Genomic DNA, 26006 nt, shown 5'->3' on the forward strand with positions numbered 1-26006 from the left:
CTCTAACTGGTTATATGTATTCGAATGAAGGAAAAGAAATAGCAGTTGCTCACAAGGGGTCTTTGAAAAGGACGTGGAGTCAAGAGTGGGCAAGATTGGTGACTTGGTATTAAAGCCTCAAGCAGATGTTTGTAAACGCCCCACATGAGACATGCATGACTGTCTCTTTTCATCTGTAAGTCTAGCTTGAATGCATGTTCTCCTAATGCTTATCTGACAGCCTTTTCAGAGGTTATAAGCAACAGGTCTGTTTTTGTGCATCACCTTCTCCAGAGCTGTTTGCAAATTCCCATTAAGTTAGTTCTATGTAGTAAACTACTGATATGGGGAAAGCATGGGTGATGGAGCTGGCTGCTTTTGGGGGGGAGGGCAGGTTCTCAATAAAGTCATTGCTTTCCCACCAGGCTTGAAAGTAAGCGTGCAGAAACTGCATGTGAAAGAAAGCTCCACCAGTGATGTAAAGCCCTGAATGCCCTGGAGGAGCAAATTGTATCCCAAAGGCACCTGCCCAGCCACCCACTTACAAAATTCCATGGTGAGAGGTTATCACCAACATGTAAAAACCCAGCAGTTTACAACTGAGAAGGATCTGGACCCAGAGTTGATAAACTTTCAATCGTGAACTCAACTGACATTGGCCATGAACTTGTAAGTTTATGAATTAGAAATGTGTTGTTGGTTTATGTTATCTGAGGTACAACGGTGAACTGCGGTTTTGCAACTTAGTTTTATAACCAATAGGATAAGAAAGTTAAATGTAGAAATGAGGAAAGATTTTCTGTTGGCTACTTATCTTCCAAAAAAAAAAAAGCATGTTTGCATCAATGAAAAAAATAATTAGTTTTTCTCAATTGTACTAACTGGTTTTGGTTATTAAAAATATAAATATAAGTACATTTTATTATATAAAAAGCAAAAACCAAACCGCAGGTACTTTAACATTGATTTATCGTCTTTATCTTTACCTTAAGTTATGTTTCACTGTACAACTTGCCTCAGCTTCATTACAAAAGAAAGTACTTATAAAAAAATACCAAATTACTACATTCTGCTGATATAAGAATTATTTACTTTAAAAAAGAAAAAGAGAGGGAGGGGGAAAGTAAATATCTATAGTGAAAGACAAAAAAGAATTTGAAAAACAGAAAATGTTAGTTAAACCCTTACAAGCAGTTAACCTGGCCTTGGGAGAAGGAACAGACACCATAAATATGTCAAGCTGGGGAACAACAAGATAAGCTCAAGGGGAACCAAACTGGCTGATGAGACTAAACAGAAAATTACTGGAACTATGCATGAACTATCCTAATTAGCATACTAAAAGATCCACCCTCGAGCAACAAAGCCCCCTCCCATAGAACATGTGCGGTGAAAAAAAGAACACTGTAACTTTAAATCGAGACAAGGCTTGAAGGAACCAATGGAATTATGTGTGACTAAAGGTAACTGTAAACAATTGTTCAAAGCGTATGAGAATTTTTGCTGTGTTAAGGGGTATGCTAGCTTTGTGGATTACCACCTAGCACCCACTTCTGCACATGCATGCAAAGCACAAATATCTCAACTCTGTGTGTGGGTCAGCTGTTGCACACCAGGTGAAGCACCCGGATTTGGGATAACACTGAGACAGCTCTGTCAGCCCGCTGTGGCACAGAGATCTTCAACACAGATGGAAAAGTCATTTTAGCGTGTGCTCTACAGACCCAGTGCTACCGTGTGGGGTCAGCAGTGCTTCTGTCCACGCACTCTGTGTATGCATCTCTTTCATGGATTCATACGTTCTGAAGAGCATCTTGTCAGCAAAAGTTACTGGGTTGCCGATGGTAAGAAGTGACATGAGGCTGCGGACCTACTAGGGGAAGAAGAAGAGAAGACTGAGACATTAAGCTGTAGTCTCGGCTTGGGCGAACGAAGTGTGTGATAAGAGATATACCTTTCTCGTGCTCATGCAAATCCACTTTTGATGTACAAACCTCATCCCAACCTTTCATAAACCTTACTCACCTACTGTGACTTCATTGCATACAAACTTGTGAACACATGAAATATGCTGTGAGTCAAAAGGGCAGAGGTATTGTTAGAAAGCATTGCCCAGCGGTGTGTTTGCATGGGTGGAGCATGCCTATAAAAGCTTGTGAACCAGCCCTGGCCTCTTCCATGAGTGGGCTTCTGTCCGTCCAAGTTGCAAAATGCTGGTGGCAATGCTGCTTCTCTTCTGCTGCTGCTTGGGCCCTGCTGCAGCTGGGAAACTGCTGGTGGTCCCAATGGATGGCAGCCACTGGCTCAGTATGAAGGAATTGCTGGTCGAGCTGAGCAAGAGAGGGCATGAAATAGTTGTTATTGCACCAGACAGCAAAATACTGATAGATTCCTCGGTAATATATGAATTGAAAACGTATCCTGTACCTTTCAAAAAGGAAGAGATGGAAGAACTTATGCGCTCATTTAGTGCAAGCTGTTTCAGTGAAGAGCCTTTTCTGATCAGATTTTTGAATACTTGGGATCATTTCCGAAAGAGCTCTGCCATGTTTCAAGCTTCCTGCAGTTCCTTACTGTACAACAAAGAGATGATGAAATACATTGAAGAAGGTAAATTCGATGCCATCTTTACAGATCCTTTATCACTCTGTGGACAGATAATTGCTTTGTACTTTTCTATCCCTACTGTTTTCTTCTTGCGGGGCATCCCATGTGCTATAGACATTCACGCTGCTCAGAGTCCGGACCCACCATCCTATGTCCCACGAATGTTCTCACTCAATACAGACCATATGACGTTCTCTCAGAGAGTGCAGAACTTCCTGATTAGCATTTCAGAGTCTTTCACCTGCAGTATGATCTTTTCACCATTTGAAAGCTTGGCCTCGGACTTTCTCAAAAAGCCAATGACAATTACACAGCTTCTAAGTCATGGATCCATTTGGCTGAAGAGACTTGACTTTGTTTTTGAATATCCCCTGCCTGTAATGCCCAATATGATTTTCATTGGAGGCATAAACTGTGGGCAGAAGAAACCATTATCTCAGGTCAGTGACTGGCTGGGAAAGGCATAACAAGGGAAAAGTTTTGGCAGTCATACACCTGCATGATCTGAGTGAGCTTTAATAATGTGTTTGATATGGACGTTTACCTAAAGACATAATTTAGATTAATGCTTTCTGTACAGCTGATCCACAGGAAAAACAGACCAGGAGAATCAGATGTGATTCCATCTCCTTTCCTTCAGGCAGCCCAACACAGGGAATTTTTTTGGTGAGGGGGTCATGTGCTATGCTGTGTTAAATTCTAGCTGAAGTCAGGTACACAAATACCATCTCACCCAGGGATCAATGCAAAAAGGACAGGTGAATTATAACGGCTCTTCAAAAAATCCTTTGCCTCACATATGAGGTAGTAGAATATTTCTTCAAGAGCATTAGCTCCTTATCCAGTCAGAAAAATAACTCACTACTGAGTTATGTGCAATAGCATCATGTGCTCCTTTCTGTAACAGCAGTCTTGTGTTTGAGTTGAAGGCTAGTATTTTGTGGTGAAGGTTTTGGTGTGACAACAGCTTCCATCACAAAAATTAGACAGCTGAATTTGCAACTGCATTTTTAGGAGATGTCCAGTTTGGATAGGGAAATGTTGATGGGTGGTTGCTTGGGCATTCATAGTCTAAAAAGTACTTGATAAAGGCATGGATGTGATGTATATTAGCTTGTTGGTTCTCACGATATATGTTAGCTTGTAGCTGCATGTGGTGCATATTCTTGCTTGCTTGTGCTTTAAGTGGAACATCCTCATGTGAAGCCAGAGATCAAGTGGAAAAGGAGATATAGGAGGAGACAGCTCTCCTCAGCAGCTGAGGAATCTGTAGTTAGTGTCATCTAGCCATTTCAGGAATAAATCACATAATTTCCTAGAAAGAACAAAGTTTTATCCTTTGTGAACGTTACTTAAAAATAAAGACTCTCCTCTATTCTTCCCTTGATTTATTTTCACTTGCTAGCCTTCCCTGAGTCTTAGGGCATCGGTTCCTCCTGCCTCTCACCACTCTTACTCTTCTCCCAAATCCATAGGCCTTTGTGAACATGAATGAGTCAAGCTTCACAGAAAACAGATTTGCATTTTACAAGCCTGGCCATTTTCCCCAGAGCCAACCCTAAATGCCCTCAGGCTTCACCTGGTACTTCACCTCTTGCTGCCTGTTAATTTCTGTTGAGCTGATAGTGTTCATATCTTGCTTTTTCACAAAAGTGTCTTTCAAATTGCCGTCAACCCCCCACATGGCCACTTTCATCGCGGTAGAGTTTTTTCCTATCTCTTCTGTCATGAGAGCTGCTTAATGGCTCCTCAGGGACAAATCCAGGCAGATCCTCTGGGAAAGCTGCAAGACAAATCCTGCCTGCAGGCAAGGATATGTAGGAGCCTCAGCTTGAAATCAGACTATCCTCTGAAGACAAACTCACTCTCACACTCCAGCAGCAATACGTATTGCAGAAGTACTGATTGTTCAGTCCTGGTTTCTTGGTGTCTTCCAGCTATGCTTCTGAATTACACAGGTACATCTAACAGCAAAATAAAATCCTGTGGTTTGACAAGTTTGTCAGAAGTACTCGCTAGCTGCTCAGACATGGTATTTTACTTCTAGTTTTTCATCTGAAGTACTGCCAGCGCTTACCATTGAAAATCAATGCTGGTCTGAACCAAGAGGACTATTACTGGCTACTTCTGTCCAAGCTTTGGTGTATTTAATTAGGTACACGGGGAACTGAGTGGCTTTTTCTTCCTGTTGCTCCTGGAAGAAGAATATGGTCAAAAGAGGCACAGAGAGATAGGCCAGGATGAGAACGAAGAAGTTACATGCATGACAGCATGGATTCAGTGTTTTTCCTTCACTGATACAAACCTCGGCTGCAGTGTTGCTTATTTTAATAAATTTGTACCTGGTGTTGTACCTGGCCCCAGTGCTGAGCTTTATGTAAATCACAGAGCCTCCTCCTCAGGATTTGCACAAATATCATGCTGTATAGTGGCATAATTTTCTAATTTTAGACATAAACTTGACAAGCATTTCAGAACAGCTGTAAAATGCTTATCAAAAAGAAAGGAAAGCAAGAAAGCATTTTAATACCTTCTTTCAGCAAGTCCAGTTGCTTCCAAGTGCCAGGCCTATTCAAAGACTTGGGATTTTTTTTGCAAAGTCTGATTTTCTTTTCAATCTAACAATTCAATCAGCACAGGGAATCAATCAGAAAGGACCCATCCCAAGGGAGCCTCAGATACCAAGCCCAGTCCTGCCCAACCCAAGTTGATTTATCGAGTTCCTTAAATGACTCATCAATGCCTTGAATGGTTACTGGTGACTGGTTTTACTGGAAAAGTTGGGTTGTTAAGGGGTAATGTGAGAACCTGGCAGGGTGCTGTGGGTCTACTTAAAATCTGTTAGGCCAGGGCAGAGAGCAGAGTCTGAATTTCTAGGAACATGGCTCATGTAAGTAAATACAGTTACTTAGTTTCTGCAGGGGTTTTGGTTTTCCTGTCTCTGTTTTGCTTGGCCAGTGGTGGAAAGCTGTTGGTGGTGCCAATGGATGGGAGTCACTGGCTCAGCATGCGCTCACTACTCGTGGCCCTCAGCCAGAAAGAGCACAAAATTGTCGCTGTGGCACCAGAAGTAAACTTGAATGTGAAGACATCTGAATATTACACCCTCAAAACATATCCAGTGCCTTTAACCAGGGAAGAACTAGAAGCACGCATGAATTCATTTGCAAATGATCTTTTTGAGAGAAGACCTTTTCTTCAAAGAATTGCTGCGCTTTATGAAAAAGTTCAAGTCATCTCTGATCTCTATGTGTCCTCTTGTAGCAGTTTACTGCATAACAAGGATCTGATGCAGTATCTTGAAGAGAGTAAATTTGATGCTGTTCTTACGGATCCTGTTGTGCCATGTGGACAGATACTGGCTCTGCATCTGTCTATCCCATCTGTTTTCTTTTTGCGAGGACTCCCTTGCAGTTTTGATTTGCAGGCTACTCAGTGTCCAGACCCTCCTTCTTACGTCCCAAGAACATTTACAGACAACTCAGACCACATGACATTTATCCAGCGTGTGGAAAACTTATTTCTCAAGTCATCAGAATCCTTTCTTTGCAATTTTGCCTATTTGCCATTTGAACTTCTGGCCTCAGATGTTCTTCACAGACCAGTAACAATGAAGGAGCTCTTAAGCCATGGATCAATTTGGCTTAAAAGAATGGATTTTGTTTTTGAGTATCCCATGCCAGTGATGCCCAACATAGTTTTTATTGGAGGAATAAACTGTGGAAATAAAAAGCCATTATCTCAGGTCAGTGATTTCCTTGATAAAATATACTAATGTTTGAAGGGGGAATGCTGTTTGTAAATGCTGTGTGCATATTACTGCATAGGTGATTTTGTGGGATTTATACAGGCAGTAAGGTATACTGTCAAGACAAAGGAAATAGGTGAAAAACTGGGTTGGTTTTAATTGCAGGTACTCTTCCATAGGATTAGCAGGATCTAAGCATTTGTCCTTACACAATTGTTTTCTTTGGCCTAGGTTGAAGTAGTTTACCACTACACTCTCCCTAACAAGGCAAACACCCGAGGCAAACACCCACGAGTGAGGGAGATCCCTGTCTTACCGGGCAGGTCTGCTGCTGGTGTTTGCCAAATCAGTATTGTTAACTCAAACTATTTGTTTTACTGTTACAAGTGATTGTTGAAAACAATTAATCTTTTCAGTTCATAGAACCATCCTTTCCTAATTTAGAAATAAAATGTTGTAATGCATCAGTTGGAAGGAAGTGTTCTGGTTGCTCTGTCAATCTAGGCTTATTCTTTCATTGCATGGATTCCTTACAAAATCTTCTAAACAACTCTTGGAGGTTTTCGTAGCTGCTAGCAAGCACTGAGCTTCTGCAACAGCTTATGCTGCCTACTGAAAAGTTTCCCTAAAAAGGGTGTCCCTAGAGCTGCAGTAGTTCAGCAAATGTCCCTAAAAAAATTCTGTTGTGTACTATAAACCTCCATACTAAACCACTGTATTGTCAAAATTGACTTCTGTGCAGTAATTTTCATAATTAGGGCTGATTGTCTGCAAATCCTGTCTATGCATTAGACATATGTTGTTTGCTTTCATGCCCCTGAGGCATCCTCTTCCCAGGCTGATCTGGAACAGTGTTTCTGAATTGCTAATTCAGTTTTAAATATAACTGGCACAAAACATGCTGTTTCCCTTCCTTCTTCCAGCCCCTACTTCATCCTTCCAAAAAAGAGGCCTTTCAGGGAAATGAACGTTGATAACCAATTTTCCATTTTCATTACAGTGTCAAGTATAAAACTGATAAAAAACCCAGGCCATTTCACACGTGAAGCATTAATATTTTTATAAGCTTTTCAAATGAAAATGATTTGGACTGGCAAGAGTGAATAAATTTTCATACACTGAAAATTCTTGTTTGGAAAAGGAATGATATGTTAATTAGCTCTTTTGAACAGACCAGTTGTTGAAGGATCCCTCATTTCCTTAAATCCCAGTGTTTCTCCAATACAAAGAGGTGGGTGTTTCTCAGTCTAGCTGATACTCTGAATATTGTGTGCCAAATTGGCTGAACTTTAACACCTTGTATTCCATCTTTGCCATACCCATGTTTGTACATTTACCACACTGCAAATAAGTCTAAAGATCATCTGGAGAAAGCACATCACAGATTGCTTGAAACCTAGCTAGGGATATTCTTTCTGGATCGCACTCACCAGATTCCTGCAGAAATGGCCCCGGTGCTTAACGCTTATCCACAAGCGACGGCGACGCTGCTTCTGCTCCTGTCTATGCTCAGTTTGGCTGCTGGTGGGAAGCTGCTGGTGGTGCCAGTGGACGGGAGTCATTGGCTCAGCATGCGGGAAGTGCTGGATGGTCTCAAGCAGAAGGGACATGAAATAGTCATCGTCGCACCTGAAATCACTATGTTCATAAAGCCAACAAAGAACTTTGTCATGAAAATGTACCCAGTCCCTTCCACACAGGAAGAGATGGATGAAAATTTCCAGCGATTTTTAAGAGATGTACTTCAAGAAGGATCTTTTCTTGAAAGATTTCTTAAAGTATATGAAGGTATGAAAAGAGTCTCTGATTTGGCAGTTTCCAGCTGTGCACACTTACTGCACAACAAAGACCTTGTCAGATATCTTGAGGAGAGCAAGTTTGATGCTGTTCTTACAGACCCTGTACTACCCTGTGGACCGATACTGGCTGAACATCTTTCAGTCCCTTCTGTGTATTTTTTACGAGGAATACCTTGTGGTTTAGATTTTGAAGCCACTCAGTGTCCCAATCCCCCTTCTTATGTCCCTAGGGCATTTACAGAGCATACAGACCACATGAACTTTCTCCAGCGGGTGAGGAACCTGATCTTTGAAATCCCAAATTATTTTCTCTGTGATTTTGCCTTTCAACCATATGCAAAACTGGCTTCTGAGTTCCTTGGGCGGGATGTGACTGTGCCGGATCTCTTACGCCAGGCTTCCATTTGGCTGCTGAGGTTAGATTTTGTGTTCGATTACCCAAGACCTTTGATGCCCAACATTATTGCAATTGGAGGAGTACACTGTGCTCACAAGAAGCTGCCTCAGGTGGGTCATGCTCTGTTTTTAATTCATGCTCTGATAGACTTCTGTGTTCACAAGGTGGAATTTTGTATTGCAGATAGGAGTTACGTTCCCATTTAGGATGTGTTAGGCAAATACTCATGAAAGAAATCAGTTTTCTCTCACTTTCTTCCTCACTTTCCATTTTCTGTGTGGGCAGCTATACCTTTTCACTTATAAAGTGTGCTCAGTTGATGCCTTTTTAACTACGTTTATTTGCAGCCATTCTGCGCAATGTCGTGTAACTTAGTACTCTCTTTCCCCTTTAGCAAGTGATGGAAGAACAGCAGGCAAGTCTGAAGACTGTCAAAGCCTTGCAGTTCAGTATAATTCATACAACATTGCACATTGTTCTGGTAGGATCTGTTATTTACTGAGAAATGCATGTGAGGCTTCTGCCCCAGTGCACCCTTGCTGCCTTATCACTTCTTTTTTTTTGTCAATGAATTTGTCTGCATCTTCACATGGGTATTTCCAAAATTGGAACCAGGAGGAATGTTGCAGGCTGCGGACTCTCAGGCTAAGAAGCACTGTCTGTTTACAGGCAGGCCTCAGAAGATTTCCTTGGTGGTGGCTAAGTGACATCTGATAAAAAAATCAATTACAATAAGGCTGAAGGGGCTATGGTGGCTTGGCAGGTCCTGCTCAAAGGCAATAGAGCTGCCAAAGCTTTTCCAATAGAAACAGATGGGCCTTAATGTGGTGCATTCAGCACATTTACCAATCGCCTGCACAGATTGCTGCACTCCAGTGCTTATTTTGCATCCTTTTATCAAATCAATGATTATACATTTACCACACAGCAAATACCGTAAGGATCAAAAGACAGCCTGTAGCAGAGATTGCTTAAAAGCACGGAGCTGGTGCTGTGGCTTCAGTGCCACCAGTGGTTTGCTTTCTGGATCGCACTCACCAGATTTCTGCAGAAATGGCCCCGGTGCTTAACGCTTATCCACAAGTGATGGCGATGCTGCTTCTGCTCCTGTCTGTGCTCAGTTTGGCTGCTGGTGGGAAGCTGCTGGTGGTGCCAGTGGATGGGAGTCATTGGCTCAGCATGCGGGAAGTGCTGGATGGTCTCAAGCAGAAGGGACATGAAATAGTCATTGTCGCACCTGAAATCAGTTTGCACATAAAGCCAACAAAGAACTTTGTCATGAAAATGTACCCAGTCCCTTTCACACAGGAAGAGATGGATGAAAATTTCAAAGCATTTTCACGGGATGTATTTGAAGAAGGATCTTTTCTTGAAAGAGTTATTAGAATGTATCAGCATTCAAAAAAAACCTCTGCCATGTTCCTGTCTACCTGTAGACAATTACTGTACAACACAGAGCTTGTCAGATATCTTGAGGAGAGCAAGTTTGATGCCGTCTTTACAAACCCTCTACTACCATGTGGGCAGATAGTGGCTGAACATCTTTCAGTCCCTTCCGTGTTTCTCTTGCAGCTGATACCTTGTGGTTTAGAATCTGTAGCCACTCAGTGTCCCAATCCCCCTTCTTATGTCCCTAGGGCATTTACAGATCTTACAGACCGCATGAACTTTCTCCAGCGGGTGAAAAACCTAATCTTTGAATTTCCAAATTATTTTCTCTGTGATTTTGTCTTTCAACCATATGCAAAACTGGCTTCTGAGTTCCTTGGGCGGGATGTGACTGTGCCGGATCTCTTACGCCAGGCTTCCATTTGGCTCATGAAGCTAGACTTTGTTTTACACTATCCAAAACCATTGATGCCCAACATGATTATGGTTAGTGGAGTAAACTGTGCTCACAAGAAGCTGCCTCAGGTGGGTCATGCTCTGTTTTTGTTTGTGTCATTCTTGCAGGTTTTTACATACTCTGAAATGTTGCAACACAGGTTTTGTTAGTTTTGTTTCTGTGGGTGATAGCAGAAGGATTTCAAACTGCTTTTGCTTTGCAAAGTGGAGGCAGCACTGGTTTCAGTGAAGGCACCTGAATAGCACAGTATAAAGATGGAGAAGGTGTTGTATATGGAATTAGCTCTGGGAAACTCCCCATTGATCCTGTGTCCCCAGTTCCTAACCATCTTGTTGGCTTTTGCTGGACTTGCTCCAGCACATTGATGTATTTCTTGTACTGGAGAGCCCAAAACTGGGTACATGTCTTCAGATGTCTCCCAAATGCTGAACAGATGAGAAGTGTCATCTCCCTGTCTGCTGGCTGCACTCGTATAGTCCAGGATGCTATTGCTTCTGTGGCTGCAATGGCACACTACTGACTCATAGTCACCTTTTGTCCAAGAGGACCCCGGGTCATTTGCTGCAGAGCTGTCCAGCTGGAGTACAGCCTGTCCTGTGGCATGGGGTTATCCCATTCCAGTGGCAGAACTTTGCTTTTGCCTTTGCTGACCTTCACAGTGCCGCTGTTGGCCCATTTTTCCAGCTCGTGGCATTCTTTTTGCATACCCCAGGCCAGTGATGCTACTTACCTAAAGTATCAGCTGACATCATAAAAATAAAGTATAAGTTGGGTTACTTTATTCTTAAAAAATGAATGTTGAGTTTATTTCAGATTTTTTTCAATGCGTATTCAAATATAGTAGGTCATTTGCAGAGTAACATCATAGCTTCTATTTTTAGAAATAACTATTCCTGTTAGGTAAGTTTTTCAGATACTGACCTTGCAAAACAGCGAAATGGGGCTTATTTTTCAGAAAAAGCTGAACCTCACACAGTAAAAATGAAGCATTTTAAAGAGGATTCAAACTTGGCACTCAGTCTAGACAAGCAGAGGGGGAATAAACCGTACAGCTAAACCTATGAAAAGAACAATGACAGAGGTCTATAAAATCCTGAAAGGTGTAGTCAGGGTGAAAGGGGAACTGATAGGCAGTTTCTCCCAGTACCTGACCTATGACCAACACTGAAATGTAGCAACAGCAAGCTCCAAGCAAACAAAAGGGAGTACTTTTCCACACTGTGCACACAAAAAAATTAAAAAGCTGCCTCTCAACACCAGCAGATTTTTTTTGTAGGTAAAAAAAATCTGCTTATCAACACCAGCAGATATTTTTTGTAGACAAAACCTATGAATTTAAAAAGGATTTGGATGGTTAATAAGAGGTACATTTTGACTGCCAGGATTTGTAGACTTAAAGTAATCATGCATTCCCTTAACAGGATATTCGCTGTCCTGTTCCCAGTGTACAACCTTGGCACTCAACTCTGTACTTTAGCTTTACTTTCTCCTGATGGATATCTTTTTTCATCCCGGCCTTTGGGATGGGCTGAACTCATGGACTTTAGTCTCTGGACTCATATACACGTGAAAGGGTGTTTGTGTGTTGCTCAAAATCCAGTGACACACCTTCTAAACTCTTAGGAACTTGTTGTTAGCCATAAGGGTTTGGTTTGTGGGGTTTTTACCTCTTTAATGTTGTTTTACAGCAGTTTATATTAGTGTTATTCAGATAATACACATTTTAAGTTCTGCTAATGTTTCAGCCAAGACTAACATGGAAGTGACTATATACCAAATATGAGATTTGAAGGCCCTTTATATGTTAGCATAGGGTAAGAGTACATCTGCAACTCCGGGTTAACTACCTGAGTGTATGCTGCCACCTTAAGGTATATGTAATGCTGCGTCGCCTTGTTGTGCAAGATCTTTTTGCCACTAGAACCTGAAAACACACACACACAGGTACTGCAGCTATCTCCCTGGCACGTGAGAATGTCTTCTGTCCACCTCCTTTAGTTTTTGGTCTTTTAATATCACCTCAATCTCAGCTAGAGAAGAAAGTTTCCCCAAAACAGGCTGCAGAATGGGACTGTATTGGTGTCTGAAACTGCTTCCTCTTTAATGCAGTTTCCTTAGATGTCACAGTTCTTGCTGGCTTACAAGCATCATTTTTTTTGACAGGCCACATGGAGAAGCTCCTATCAAAACAAACTTTTTAGGACACAATTAGTATTAGCCTTGGAACGTGCTTATCACACCCAGGTACCTTTGGCAAAGCTAGCTATTTCACAAACCAGCTTTCCCATCACTCCTACTTGCTCCAAGACAACTCTTCTAGGCTGCTGCACAGCAGAACAAACTGTTCAGAGCTCTCTCTGATCAGGTGTGCTTGGTTGGGGGGTCTAAAACAGTCTTTCTTCTCCAGCCAGCAATGACTCTTGTTCCACTACCATTCCTGTATCTTGTTTTGTTTTGTAAACTTGCAAATTTTTGGGATCCACCTTTTCCCTTTCCATGAAATATGCCTTAATGGCAGGTGAGATCTACTTAGTCAGGCACTTCCTTAAAGCACAAACTGCAGGTATCTGCTTTTCTGGGTTTATCTTGAAAATTTTCATATGCCTTTGCATATCGTCCCTGTCTAAGGCCATTGCTTTATTAATGGCGCCTATTTCGTTCACTCATCTCCCCATTGAGTTTCCATTGCATCATTTGCTGCAACTTCAACCCAGGTTCTTGAGAATAATTAGGCACTTAAATCCCATTCAAATCAACCTGATTTGGCTATCTAAACAAATCCTTGAAGCGGGACTGTCTTCTATATCAGATCACATCAGTTAAGCTGTTATACAGACAGACCTTCAAAACCTCAGAGGTAAAAAGCTTTTTCCAAATGTTCAGTCTGAGTCTCTCAAACTCCTGTTTGTGGCCCCAATTATACTATTTATTGCTGCCCAGAAGTTTGGGTCCATTGTCATTGTTACTTGCCATTGAGTAGCTGTAGGCTGCAGTCAAATGTTATAGAGAACAGGACTCCCAATATGGTTTGGGGGGGGTTTGCCTTAAAAAGCTTATCATGGCATATGCAGAAGCAGCTCAGAAACCCTTGTTCTCCCCTTCTTCTGGTAAGCACAGGAAAAAAGTGTGGACTTCCCTTGGCTCATACCACAGCTTAGGCTTACTAACTTCTTTTGAAAGTAATTAATTTAAGAACTTGCAAAAAAGTTTGGCCTGTGGCCTCTCACCTATGAACCCTTATTACCTCTCTTGAGCAAGGACCACATATTCTGCTGTATCATTGCTTTCAGAAAGACATTCGGCCTCGAGCCACTCAACTACAAACTCTTATGGCCCCTATTGAGCAGGAACTGTGTGTTCTGCTGCATCATTGTTTATATAAAAAAGTGTTTGGTTAATATGTTACCCAAACTTCGGTGACACAACTTCTTGGTGTGTCAGCTCCTGCTTACCCTGTAGAACATCCTGTGTGAACTCCAGGCACCTTTCTGAGCAAAGGTGTAAAAAAGAAAATTGGAGGTTTATGTCTCTCGTGTCGATAGTGCAACACACACAGAGCAACAACTCTTTGGAGAAGCTCAGTGGCCATAAAAGTTGATTCCTGACTTGAATCTGGCACAGGACAGTCAAGTGCACAGTGACTCACTTGAAAAAATCCTGACCCAGAAAAATCCCTCTACAAAAATCTGCTACCTCTGCTAATCAAAGACCCTGCTAATTGTTTCATTTACGATAACTTAAATGCATGGGAATGCTTCTTACTTTACATCCCTTGATAGCACACTTACCAATGCTTTTATCATTGTTTAAAACATGATCTTTGAACTGCAATAACCTGTCTTGGTAAACATTTTGTAGAGGTAAAGATCAAAGACCATCAAGTTATAAATGAGGTACAACTGTTTTTTGTTTTCATATGGTGCTTGTAAGAAGTGAGAAGGAACAGTTCATTTCTTTTCCTGCCGACAGTTATGTGGAGGTACCAGATATATGCTGGGATTGTTCTTTCTTTCTGGAGTTTGGCAGAAGGTGGGAAGCTCTTGGTTGTGCCTCAGGATGGAAGTCACTGGCTGAGCATGCGTGTGGTCCTGGAGAAACTCTGGGAGAGGGGGCATGAAATCATTGCGGTGATTCCTGATGCTAGTTTGCTCATGAGAAGCTCACAGTCTTTCATCATTAAAACATACTCTGCGCCTTACACACAGGAGTTTGTGGATAGATACTACCATTCCATTGGTGAAAAAATATTTGATAACCCTTCCCTTCTGGAAAAATTCACAATTTTATTCAGCAATCTATCAGAGCTGACCACCATGTTCTCTACTACTTGTCAGCATCTCTTATACAATGAAGAACTAATGAAGTATCTCCAGGACAGCAAATTTGATGCCATTATGATGGATCCTGTGTTGCCCTGTGGACCAATTGTTGCTGAATATCTTTCTCTCCCTTCAGTGTACTTCATGCGTGGGTTTCCATGTACCTTAGACTATAAAGCTGCCCAGTGTCCCAGTCCTTTTTCTTACGTGCCAAAGACTTTCACATCCAGTTCAGATCACATGACATTTATGGAGCGCGTGAAGAACCTCCTGATTGGGGTTTCAGAGCATTTGTTCTGCTATCTGTTTTATTTAAAATATGAGAACTTAGCTTCCGAGTTTCTTCACAGAGAAGTAACACTACTGGAACTATTTAGCAAAGCATCAGTTTGGCTGATGAGATACGACTTTATTTTTGAGTATCCACGCCCAATAATGCCAAATATGATCTATATTGGAGGCATCAACTGTGAGCAGAAGGAGCCATTATCAAAGGTTTGACATTGTTTACACTAAGGGTATTATAGCATTTATTAGCTATCATTTAAGATTTGCTTTAAGTGCTTCTTTTTTGTTCTTGAGCCAATACGTGATCAAATAGCAGGACGGCATGATTTGGGAGTGGGAATCTCAGGCTCGGACAGATGATCATGGGATCACTACAAGCAGCTGAAGGGTTTCTCTCTGGGAGAGCTTAGGCAAAGTTGTCTAAGCTGTGTAGCTGCCTAGGCACAGCTTAGCTTGTTGTAAGCATATCACCATGACATTAGACACTCATGGCCTGTACACTATATCTAGAGAAATGACAAAGTAATTCTAGGTCATATGATTTAATAATCCCAAACAGTTGCAGAATACTGATTAATTGCAGGGGACTTGGCTGGACAAAAAATGGAAATGTGGAATTAACTCTGTGGACATACCCAGGCACTTGGTAGAGGGAGTTCTTTTGCCTCTGAATTTGTGTGAGAAGCGGTGTAAGGTAGCATGTAAGAGGATGATTGGAAAAAGAAGCCTTCAGGATTGTAACTAGATACCCTCCCTCCCTAGCTCGTTTAAACCTCCCTAGAGGGCTGTGCAGGTAGCACAGATGTCAGTCGTTTATTCTGTTTTTCAGACCACGATGGCGTTGCAACAGCAGAGGTTGTTGCTAAGTTTGCATCGCATTTACTACTGTAGACTCAGGGCTTTCACTTTGATAACTGCTACGATATAGAAACAAATCTGAAGATAAACCTTAACAACCCACTATATACCAAACCTCTGTCAATCATTGCTTAGGCTGCGAGAGCGCAAGGTAATCCAAAGGTCAGCTTCTGCTCTGAAGCGCTGTGTCCAATCACCTGAGCAGTCCCAAGGCAGGGAGTTCATCATTAACTGGATGTTAACAAGACAGTGATTGCTGGGTCAGGTGCTATCTCCCATTCATGACTCTTGTTCAGCCTTTCAGTGTGACACACTGCCAATTGCTGGACACTTCTCCATTGAGCATTTGAATCCTCTAATGTTAATTCGAGCATTCAACTTTACTTTGCAGGGCTCAGTTAAAGCCTTCACTGTGCACAGATAAACACAACCTTTACTCACTGTTAAAAATTACCCTTGTTTCTCCCCGCAAACGTAGTGTGTTAAAAATTAAACACTTCCCTTGGTTAAGATTAAAGTGCAAAGTACCCCATGTTTCGTTCCTTGTCCCCTGCCATAGTTTTGCCGCTGTTTAAACCTTTGCTGACAGCACAAAGGAAATGGCCTCTTCAAGTCCAGGAATTAATTCTCTTGCCTCCTGGGTTGCGTTTTTCCTGCTCCTGTGGACCTTTTCTGAAGGTGGAAAGCTTTTGGTTGTACCTATCGATGGCAGCCACTGGCTCAGCATGCGCCCGGTTGTGGAGCGGCTCAGGCAGAGGGGACATGAAATCGTGATGGTTGTACCAGAGATAAATTTACGGATAGGTTCGTCGGTGCATTATACCATGAAAACATACTCTGTGTCTTACACTAAGGAGTATGTGGAGGCAGAATTTAAAAAGATGGGCTATAGGAGTTTCACACCTCAACCCTTCTTGGAAAAATTCTCAAAAATGGCAAATATTACAACCATGTTCTTCGATTCCTGCAAACGTCTTCTGTCTAACAAAGAACTGATTAAATACCTTGAAGAAAGCAAATTTGATGCTGTCTTTATGGATCCTTTTTTTCCATGTGGACAGATAGTGGCTGAACACCTCTCCCTACCTTCTGTGTACCTTGTACGGGGACTGCCGTGCAGCCTCGACTTCCATGCTACCCTCTGTCCAAACCCTCCTTCGTACATTCCTAGGTTCTTCACTCGCTACACGGACCGCATGGCATTCCTCCAGCGTGTGGGCAATCTCATAGTTAGCCTGAGCAGTTCCCTGGCTTGCAGTTTTCTTTATTCGCCATACGATCATTTGATCAAAGAATTCCTCCACCAAGAGGCAACAGTGCTTGAGCTGCTCAGCCACGCATCCGTTTGGCTCATGAAATACGACTTTGTGTTTGAGTACCCCAGGCCCCTAATGCCTAACATGGTCTTGATCGGAGGCGTAAGCTGCGCTCGGGAAAGAGCGTTATCGCAGGTCAGTTATCTTTTTTCCCCCCTAGTTTCGCTATGACTGCAATGTTTGCGCTCACCATGAGATGGAGCTCCCGCCAGTAACACATCAAAACAGGCAGAAAAGCAAGGTGGAAAGCAAACCCTCTGGATTCTCAGACAAGCATGCACAAAAAGGCTGGGGCTTACCATTTATTTATTTATTTATTTACTTATTTATTTATTTATCTGTTTATCTATCTATTTATTTATTTATTTTGTCCCAGCATATTCCGGCTGCCTATTTTCAGTAATTTTGTTTTGTATACCTGTTAACAAGACTTGGTGCTACCTGGAGTAATGCAGCAGGCCAAATCATGCTAGTCCTCTGCTCAAGGGCATTTTTTTTTCCATGTGGACAGATCGTGGCCAAACATCTCTCCCTACCTTCTGTGTACCTTTTATGGGGACTGCCAAGCAGCTTAGACTTCCATGCTACTCTCTGTCCAAATCCTCCTTCTTACATTCCTAGGTTCTTCACTCGCTACACGGACTGCATGATGTTCCTCCAGTGTGTGGGCAATCTCATGGTTAGCCTGAGCAGTTCACTGCTTATGGCAAAAAATTACCATTTCTGCAGGAATTTCAGACAGTGGCAGACCTAAATGACAACCCCACCACCCAGTGAAGCAGCAAGAGATGTCTGCTTCTTTTGTATACTCTGTCCCAGATCTGGACTGCAACTGTATTTTGCTTGAACTATGCCAGACTTCCTAAATATGGGATTATCTGCCACTTTCCACTAAGAAATCCTCTGAATTCTTAGTGCTTTCACTTATTTTTCAGTGAGTGTCCACTGCAGGTATTTCATAGAGGTGGTGCTATGCACCACCGAGATGAGCAGATGCTAGTTAAAACAACTACTGAAATAACCTTTGTATTCCCAAAGCAGGGCTGCAAAAAGTTTCCTAAGAATAGTGGCACTTCTGAGCAGGAAGTCAGACCTTGGCACACAAAAACATTTAAAGAACAGAGTAAAACTGATGTGACTGGTCCCGCAGAAAATTAATAAGGCTAAATACACCTTGAAATAGCTGTAAGCGTTCCACTGCATCAGGAACTGCAGGAAGCGTGTCAACCATTGGCCAAAGAAATTTGTATCAGAAGCACATTTGTAATTTGGGGAGGATTTTGCAGTTCCCGGGTGTCTGTGAGTTTCTGTAGAACTGAGACCTGAGTTTCCAACCAGACATCTATGACACCCGAATGGAGAGCGTGTTTTCAGAGAAAACTGGTAAGACAGAACGAAGCCCTGAAATTAGAGTTACATTTCGCCTTGTTTGCCCCCAGGGAGAGCATCAGGTCTGCTGTTCAGGGTGCTGCTATCACCAAACCTTTAATGGCTCTGTCTATTTGGGATCCAGCTTCAAGCGAAAGGCCACGGCACTCTGATCAGCCACAAAAATACATAACAGAGCACCAACGAAGAGATTTAGTCTTGGTTATACCCTCAGACCCTAGAGATAGCACTTCAATCGCCAGACTAACAGGAACATTTAGTTCATTTTATTCTAGCCATTTAACTCTGCCTGCAACAGTTCCCTCCAGTTTTGTCTTTCCTTCCCTGGCTTTACCAAATATTTTTCTATGGCACAGGATTTTTGTTCCAGCCTTCAGCTGTTTTTATGCTTTATAGGAACCCTTTTGTTCTTGGAGTCTAGTGACAGATCTCGTAGCCCTTCTATGATTTAAATCAAACAAAAAAAGAGATAAAAAACTGGCAGCGGTTCAATATTATCATACTCAAAGCAGACCCAATAAATCCAGACATTAGAAGTTAGAGATATCTGCTGTCAGAACACTCTTCAAAAATCTTAATTCTCTCTTGCAGCTGCATGGTCTGAAAAGAAGAGCATCAACTCTAAATCCAGAGCATCTGACTTGCAATAAATGTGAAAATAAACCACAATATATTCACCTGGGGATCGGTTGCCAGGGAAAGTATGACAATGAATTGATCTCCTTAATTGGTACAACACCTTTTTTACTGCACAGAAACCCATGTCTTTGAGCAGGCAGGCTTTGCTATATGACTGGTTTAAAGTAAATTTTTTCTCATGTATGTACTGAATCTTGGTTCAGGCTTCAATCCTGCAAACACTCATGCACCTTCATCCACCTGTGCCTATTTTTCTTCCCTGGGACTCATTTTCATACAGATAACTGATTTTCCTGATCATAATTTTCTTGTGTTGACTGCTTATTTTATTGCCTTTCCAGATAGTTTTGTGGGAACGTGACAGGAATTACAGCATATGATGTGGAAAGGACTTCAACTAAGATGTGCTTTGTGTTGGCAGGAATTTGAAGCTATTGTGAATGCCTCTGGGGAACATGGCATTATTGTCTTCTCGCTGGGCTCCATGGTCTCTGAGATTCCTATGAAGAAAGCCAAAGAAATCGCAGAAGCCTTGGGATCAGTCCCTCAAACGGTAGTTTCCCTTTTCTCCTTCCAGCACAGCAATTCAACAATGTTTTCAAATACAGTACATGCCTACCTTCAGCTTTCAGTGTGCCTGGTCCTCCCTTCTTTCTCCTGCTCCCTGATGCCAGAAAAAACAATCACCCCACCTGATCTGCTTGATAAAACAGGTTTTGTTCACCACAGACGTTTTCAGCTGTGGCTTTGTAACCCACCGAGGAACAGCAAGAGACTGGTTGCTGAGAGCTGACATTGTGTTTACTTCTCTTGAAAGGTTTTGTGGCGATACACGGGAGAGGCGCCTCCCAACCTGCCAAAGAACGTAAAGCTCATCAAATGGCTGCCACAGAATGATCTTCTAGGTAGGTCTGACATACCTTGAGAAATATCAGAGTGTTTCTTTTAATCCTGATACTGCTGTTGTAAGGCCCCATTAGCACCATCTGTGCTGACTCTCTGTATCGCTGTGGGTCACAGGACTTCCTTACAGGCTTTGCTGTTTGAACCAGAGCTTGTCTTTCAGAAACTTACCAGATTGCAACTTCAGAATTGCTGAATTATGAAACCACTCTGTCTGGAAAGGTGTTCCAACACTTAACTACCTTTACTGTCAAAAATGGGCGTCTTTATCTCTGACTAGCCAGTCTCAACACCCAGCCACGCGTTTTTGTTATGATTTTGTCTACTGGACTGAAAAGAAAATTTGAGGTCCCAAAGTGAACATTTCTAGACAGGTTGTTGGGCTTTTCAGGGGGTAAAATTGTATGTGCTATTACCAGGAGTGCATTTGTTGGTTAGACAACAGGGCTTGGCTGTGGGAGATTTGCAAACCCAGCAAATGGAAGACATGATAAAAAAGTAACCGATGGTAACATCTTCTTTAACCTCACTTGGCTCTGATTTCATCCTAAAATCTGAGAAACTTTGGAGGATTATCCAAGGTTTTCCAGAGATAACCCAAACCAAGACAGAATGCTACAACCCAATGTTCATTCAGTCCCCCATAATGTCCTGCTCTCTGCAGCCCCAAGTCTGTCCACAAGTAATGACGCACATGACAGCCCAAAATTCTTGATATATACCTCCCAGTGCCATTTTTGTACAAGTTTTTCCCCAGGGATGTGTTACTGTGACTTAATAAATCAAATAACTAAGCAAGTTTTCCTTTCCTCCACAGCTCACCCTAAGACTCGTGCATTTATTACCCATGGAGGCTCACACGGTGTTTACGAGGGCATATGCAATGCGGTGCCAATGGTACTAATGCCTTTATTTGGAGACCAGATGGACAATGCCAAGCGAGTAGAGTCACGGGGAGCAGGAGTGACACTGAATATACTTGAAATGACTTCGAAGGACATATCCGCTGCCCTGAAAGCAGTAATCAACGATAAAAAGTCAGTAATAGGAACACAGCCTTTCTCCTTCTACTGTTGTGTAACACCAGCATGCTAGCTTGCAGCTTAACAGAATGTTAATCTGTTCTTATATGCCTTCTTATATCAAAGTCACATCATTGAGAAGCTGATGCTTGCCCTGGGTTAACCTCATCCTGTCCCTGTAACAGCACTGTCCTTCTCACTGCCTGGGAGTATAATCACTAGGTGACAAGAACTGGCTGATATGAGAGGATGCAGGTATCAGAGAAGGTGGGGTAGATAGATGCAATGGAAGAAATAAAGTTGACAGAAGATGTGTCACCTGCTTAAAGCCAAATTTACCAGGCAGTGATGCAGAGGGCTTTGACACAGCTTGGCAGAGAATGCAATTGGTGAAGGGAGATGTGGCAAAGTGCTTTTGTTTCCCAAATCAGTGGTGACTTGAGTCAGTGGGGAGCCCGAAAAGGTTGAAAGGCTCAGCTGCCTGGCTGGTTTTCTTTGCGTGAGGCTTGTCTGGAGATGCTGTCTGCAGAGCAGCAGGAGGAAGCCAGCAAGTGGCAGAGTCTTGGTGTAGTCCAGAGGCTGTACTGCATCAGGAATCATTGCTTTCCAGATGGCAGCGTTTACTAAACATAGCTATTATCACTCATTTATTTTACAGACTAGTTTTTCTCTGCCATTTCCCCCCCCCCTCCCCAGTGCTCATAAGGAGCTGTATGAGCACAGTCAGCTGCTGCCTGGCTCAGCAAGGCTGGACAATTCCAGCACAGAGCAGGAGGAACATGCAAGGGTATACTGAGGTGGTACAGGGAACCATCCTACACGTCACAGTATTGCAGCCAGCATGCCCCAGGTGTTCTGAGGTATCACAAAGGGGAGCTTTAAAACATACCCTCCTCTTCCCCGCTCCCATTCTCTGTTGTCATTAGGGCTTCTCAGCCCTTGGCATCCTCTTCCCCATCATGTTTTTGAGAAATGGCACCTTATCGCCATTGCTCTCTAACCACTTTTCTTATAGCAATAACAATAATAATAGTAGCAATAATAATAATAATAATGCATCTTGATCTTTGAAAAGCTGTATGGCTTTTCTACATCCAGTCTCATGTTTCAGCCAGATACCTTCACCTTGGAGATGTTGATGACAGCTCAAACTGAGCTTTTTCTTTTTCTTCTTTTCTATTATCTTTCCTTCTTTTTTTTTTTTGTCATCGAAAACAGCACATTTCTGGGCCCATAACTTTGCCATTATCCTTGTCATGGGGTGGTGGAGGTGGGGAAACACCGCCAGAGAAGCCCCAGTGGGCCAACCAGACAATTAACACTGCATCTCTTTTTTTCTGAGGACTTGGAAGCACAAGTCATTGAAAACATCCCACATCTTTACTTGACAGGTACAAAGAGAACATCAAGCGTCTCTCAGACCTTCACCTTGACAGACCCATCCACCCCCTGGACCTGGCTGTGCACTGGGTGGAGTTTGTAATGAGACACAAAGGGGCTCCACACCTGCGACCCGCTGCTCACGACCTGAACTGGATCCAGTACCACTCTCTGGACGTCATCGCCTTCCTCCTCGCCGTGGTGCTCCTCTCCCTCTTCATTTCTGTGAAGTGCTGCCTGTTCTGCTGCCGCAGGTGCTGCTTTAAGAAGGGAAGAACAAGAAAGCCAACCAAATCAAAGTCTCACTAGCAGATGAAACTAGTGGTAGGAGATAAGGTCTGCTCAGACCAGAAGGATCAGAGAACATCACAAATCTCAAGAAAATTATTTCTGACTTTCAGTCAAGAAATAATGTTCCTTTAAACTAGCACCATGGGAGGGGTTGTTTCACTGATATAATTTTTGCCTTTAATTAAGAATCCGTTATTAAAATTACTTTGTATAGGACTGCTTCAGTCACTTGGGAAGGTATTAGGTCGAAGTCTGAGGCTCCTGGCTTCCACATCTTGATGTACAGCAGGCTCATGGTGACTTTTTTTCCTTACCTCTCTATGCAATGGGATTTATAGGGATTTCATAAGACTTTGCTTCAAGGGCTTTAGAAGAACCATTTACTGAAGTGTAATACCGTCAGGTTTATCAAGCACTTTGAAATCTCTGTATAGCTGTTGTTATAGAAGAGGCAAACGTTATACTCTGACAATGTGTCACATAAGCCTAGCTAGATACATATCTTAAATGGATTTTGTGTGTTTATAATACCCTGAACAAAATTAAGGTTTTGGCAAGGAAGTTGTTGAAAGCCATGGGTGTTTCACCGAAGTTCTCCATCAGGCAGAGCACTGTACCTGGAGATTACCTGTTAGGCGATGAGATCTTCGTAATCGTTGTTTATAAAACCCAACTGATGTGCTCTTTGTAAGTGATGTTCAGGTAAGGACCCAAACACCAGCCCTATAAATAAACGCCCAATACTAACAATAGTGGCTCTTGTGTTTTCTGACTTGAGAGGTATGGGGCTGGATGCTTGCTCAATCATGGAGAGAGAGCTGGAGAAGGGAAAGATTCAATGCTCCGCAGTGTGAAAGCCACCTCAATGCACAAAAGCCAGTTCTCAGCATTACTGTCTGTTTGGTGATGTGATCCTTGCTGAGAGGTTACATCCTGAGGCTGCCACAGTTCTCACTGCTACATACAGGAAAAGTCAGAAAAGCCCACAAACACATTAATATTCAGGGTTCAAATCAGGCTGGGACATCCCATGGCAGCACAGGTGTTCTGCTAAGTACCTGGGTGCTTTATTTTCTATTGCTGTTTGAAAAATCAGTGGTAAGTTCAGTCCCTTTTCTCCTCAGCCTGTCCCCACTGCACTGCCCAATTCTCGTGGGCATCCATGCTACCTGCAACCTGTCCAGGACCGAGAACTGTTGTTTTCCGCCCTCCATCTTTTCTTCCCCTCTCTTCCTGCCCGCAGTGAATAGAATGAAACGCTTCTTTGGGACATGCAGAAAGTCCCTACAGTGCGTGAAAGCTGACCTGCTTTCAAAATGCAACTTTTGCAGCTCCACATGTTTCTGAAGTGACAGCTCTGGCTGTCCCTGTGGTCCTGGCTGGAGCCAGGTGACACCAGCGCATCTGTGCAAAGGTACACAGTGCTTCTACAAATGAGATCCAGAGAGACCTCTCAGCAGCCGCCACACTACCAACCATGGTGGTTTCAGTCCTCTCTGAGCATGGGGCTGGCTTCCAGCAGCTCTCTGATGTAAAACAGACTTTAAAATGTCCTTACAGTGAAGTTCTCCGAGTACTCTGCTGCAAACAGGCTCTGGATCGATCCAGTGACTTTCACTGCAGGGACAAGAGAAAAACCCCTTGGCTTCAGGTCAGGTGAACAGAGTTTAAAATATCCTGATTGCAGCTGTTTGGGTGGTTGGGTTTTTTTTGACTGAAGTTGAAAGATTCAAAGAAATGAAAGAAGAGGAGCTGAGAGAAAAGGAGGAAGAATCAAAATGTCCATCCCATGGCTTTCATTTCATTTCGGAAAGATCTTTAACACAGCCAAAACAAAATAGCAGCAGAGACCAGGTATCCCCTTCCTCTCCTTTTCCCCTCACTCTCCTTAGCCTCAGCTAGTTTGTCCAGCTATTTTCCCCTGGCTCAGCAGAGAAATGAGGAGAGAGGGGCCTTGGGGGATGTGCAGTGCCAGGGCTGGACAACTGCCATGTTGTGTCCAGTTTCAGCCGTGCCCAGCAGAGGACACTACGATATCACTCACAGGAGGGAGCGAGGAAAAAGGCCATCTTCCTTTCCCCAGGCCAGCCCAGGTGTGTCGGTGGAAATCGATAGCGACGCGTCTGTCTGCCTGTGCTCCAGGAACACGGACCCTGCTGCACAGAGGCGAGTTTCAGAGCGAATAAGGAGCCAAAGTGCATGGGACAAGCAGCTTTGGTGCAGAGGAGGGAGGCAGAAGGGCTGCAGCATCACCGCGACACGGCCCTCCCAGACCTTCTCAGGGAAGAGTTAAACTGGAGACACCATCTCCTCCTATTGCCCCTTAATTGGGTGCCATGAGCCATGATGCCTCTTCAGCAGGGCAGAGCCCCACAGCCCTGCTTCCTTTCCTGGGAGAACAAAAGTCATCAGCCACAACACATTTTTTTAAGCAACAGAGCTGAAATAAGGTCACTTCCCAAAAGGGGAAACTGAGGCAGGGCCAGCACCACTCCTCCCCCTGAGCCGCACAGGCTCCACGTCACTCCAGGGTTCCAAGCACTGCAGTCTGAGCTTTTTCAACAAACCCTTCAAACCTCTGTTTTTAAACAACTGCCAGGAGACAGCAGCCAAAATCCCTTCTCTACCCTTGGAGAAAGGAGGTACAAACACCTCCCGCCTGCGGCAGCCTCTCAGCATCACCCAGCGCTCACGTAGCGCCCCTTCGGAGCTGTGGAAGGAGAGGAGAGCTGTTGCTTTCTGCTCCCACACGGGGACTTTTTTAGTGTTTGTTTTATTTTCGCCTGGATTTTAACATCCAGGCTTGCAAAAGTAAGGCTAGGGAAAAAAAAGGCAATGTGAGACAGTGCTGCTCCAGGCTCTCCTGGTGACCCTTGGACTCCCTGGCTGCAAGACATGGGCAAGAACCTCTTTGGCTTCCGGATGGGGACATCCTGGGGGACACAGAAGCCCTGGCTCCGGTGGGAGAATGCAATCAGCATCTCTCCCTGCTTCCCAGCAGCTGGACCGAGGGAAATGACAGGAATTGCTGACATATTTCTGCAGCCACAGGGTTTCTGCAGCCTCACCCCAGCCCTCTGGTCCCTAAGGGCAACAACGAGGTTTTTCCATTGCCATGGGAGCTCCGGATGGCTCTCAGGCTCCTCCACCTCCGCGGTGTGTGAGTCCAAGAAGGCCCTTGGCCCATAGGGACACAGCACTTGGAGGCGGACTTGCCCCTTTGCA

The 26006-nt window shown here is 43.3% G+C and overlaps 3 protein-coding genes across 8 annotated transcripts in view; all 3 read left to right on the forward strand.

Annotated features, from left to right (window-relative positions):
* Window positions 1-23531, forward strand: part of LOC101923845 (UDP-glucuronosyltransferase 1A1) — a 33050-nt gene extending 9519 nt beyond the window's left edge. For 2 of the 6 annotated variants that reach the window (XM_027796706.2, XM_027796702.2), the window contains exons 2-5: window positions 19607-19738; window positions 20003-20090; window positions 20906-21125; window positions 22502-23531. In XM_027796706.2, the coding sequence (XP_027652507.2) occupies window positions 19607-19738; window positions 20003-20090; window positions 20906-21125; window positions 22502-22799 (738 nt within the window). In that variant the 3' untranslated portion in view covers window positions 22800-23531. Of the gene's footprint in view, window positions 1-9519; window positions 10015-14195; window positions 15191-15813; window positions 17293-19606; window positions 19739-20002; window positions 20091-20905; window positions 21126-22501 lie in introns of those variants that run through there. The other 4 variants (XM_027796708.2, XM_027796707.2, XM_027796705.2 and 1 more) reach the window with 4 other exon arrangements.
* On the forward strand, window positions 1335-4996 carry LOC129785026 (UDP-glucuronosyltransferase 1A1-like). The gene has a single exon (XM_055812288.1). The coding sequence runs from the start codon at window positions 2190-2192 to the stop codon at window positions 3051-3053; it is 864 nt and encodes a 287-aa protein (XP_055668263.1). The 5' UTR covers window positions 1335-2189; the 3' UTR covers window positions 3054-4996.
* Window positions 5018-7783, forward strand: LOC101913401 (UDP-glucuronosyltransferase 1A1-like). Its single transcript, XM_055812287.1, has one exon. The coding sequence runs from the start codon at window positions 5468-5470 to the stop codon at window positions 6359-6361; it is 894 nt and encodes a 297-aa protein (XP_055668262.1). The 5' UTR covers window positions 5018-5467; the 3' UTR covers window positions 6362-7783.
* Window positions 23532-26006: the final 2475 nt, after the last annotated feature.

The sequence above is a fragment of the Falco peregrinus genome, chromosome 8 (genome assembly GCF_023634155.1).
Source record: "Falco peregrinus isolate bFalPer1 chromosome 8, bFalPer1.pri, whole genome shotgun sequence".
Classification (NCBI taxonomy): domain Eukaryota; kingdom Metazoa; phylum Chordata; class Aves; order Falconiformes; family Falconidae; genus Falco; species Falco peregrinus.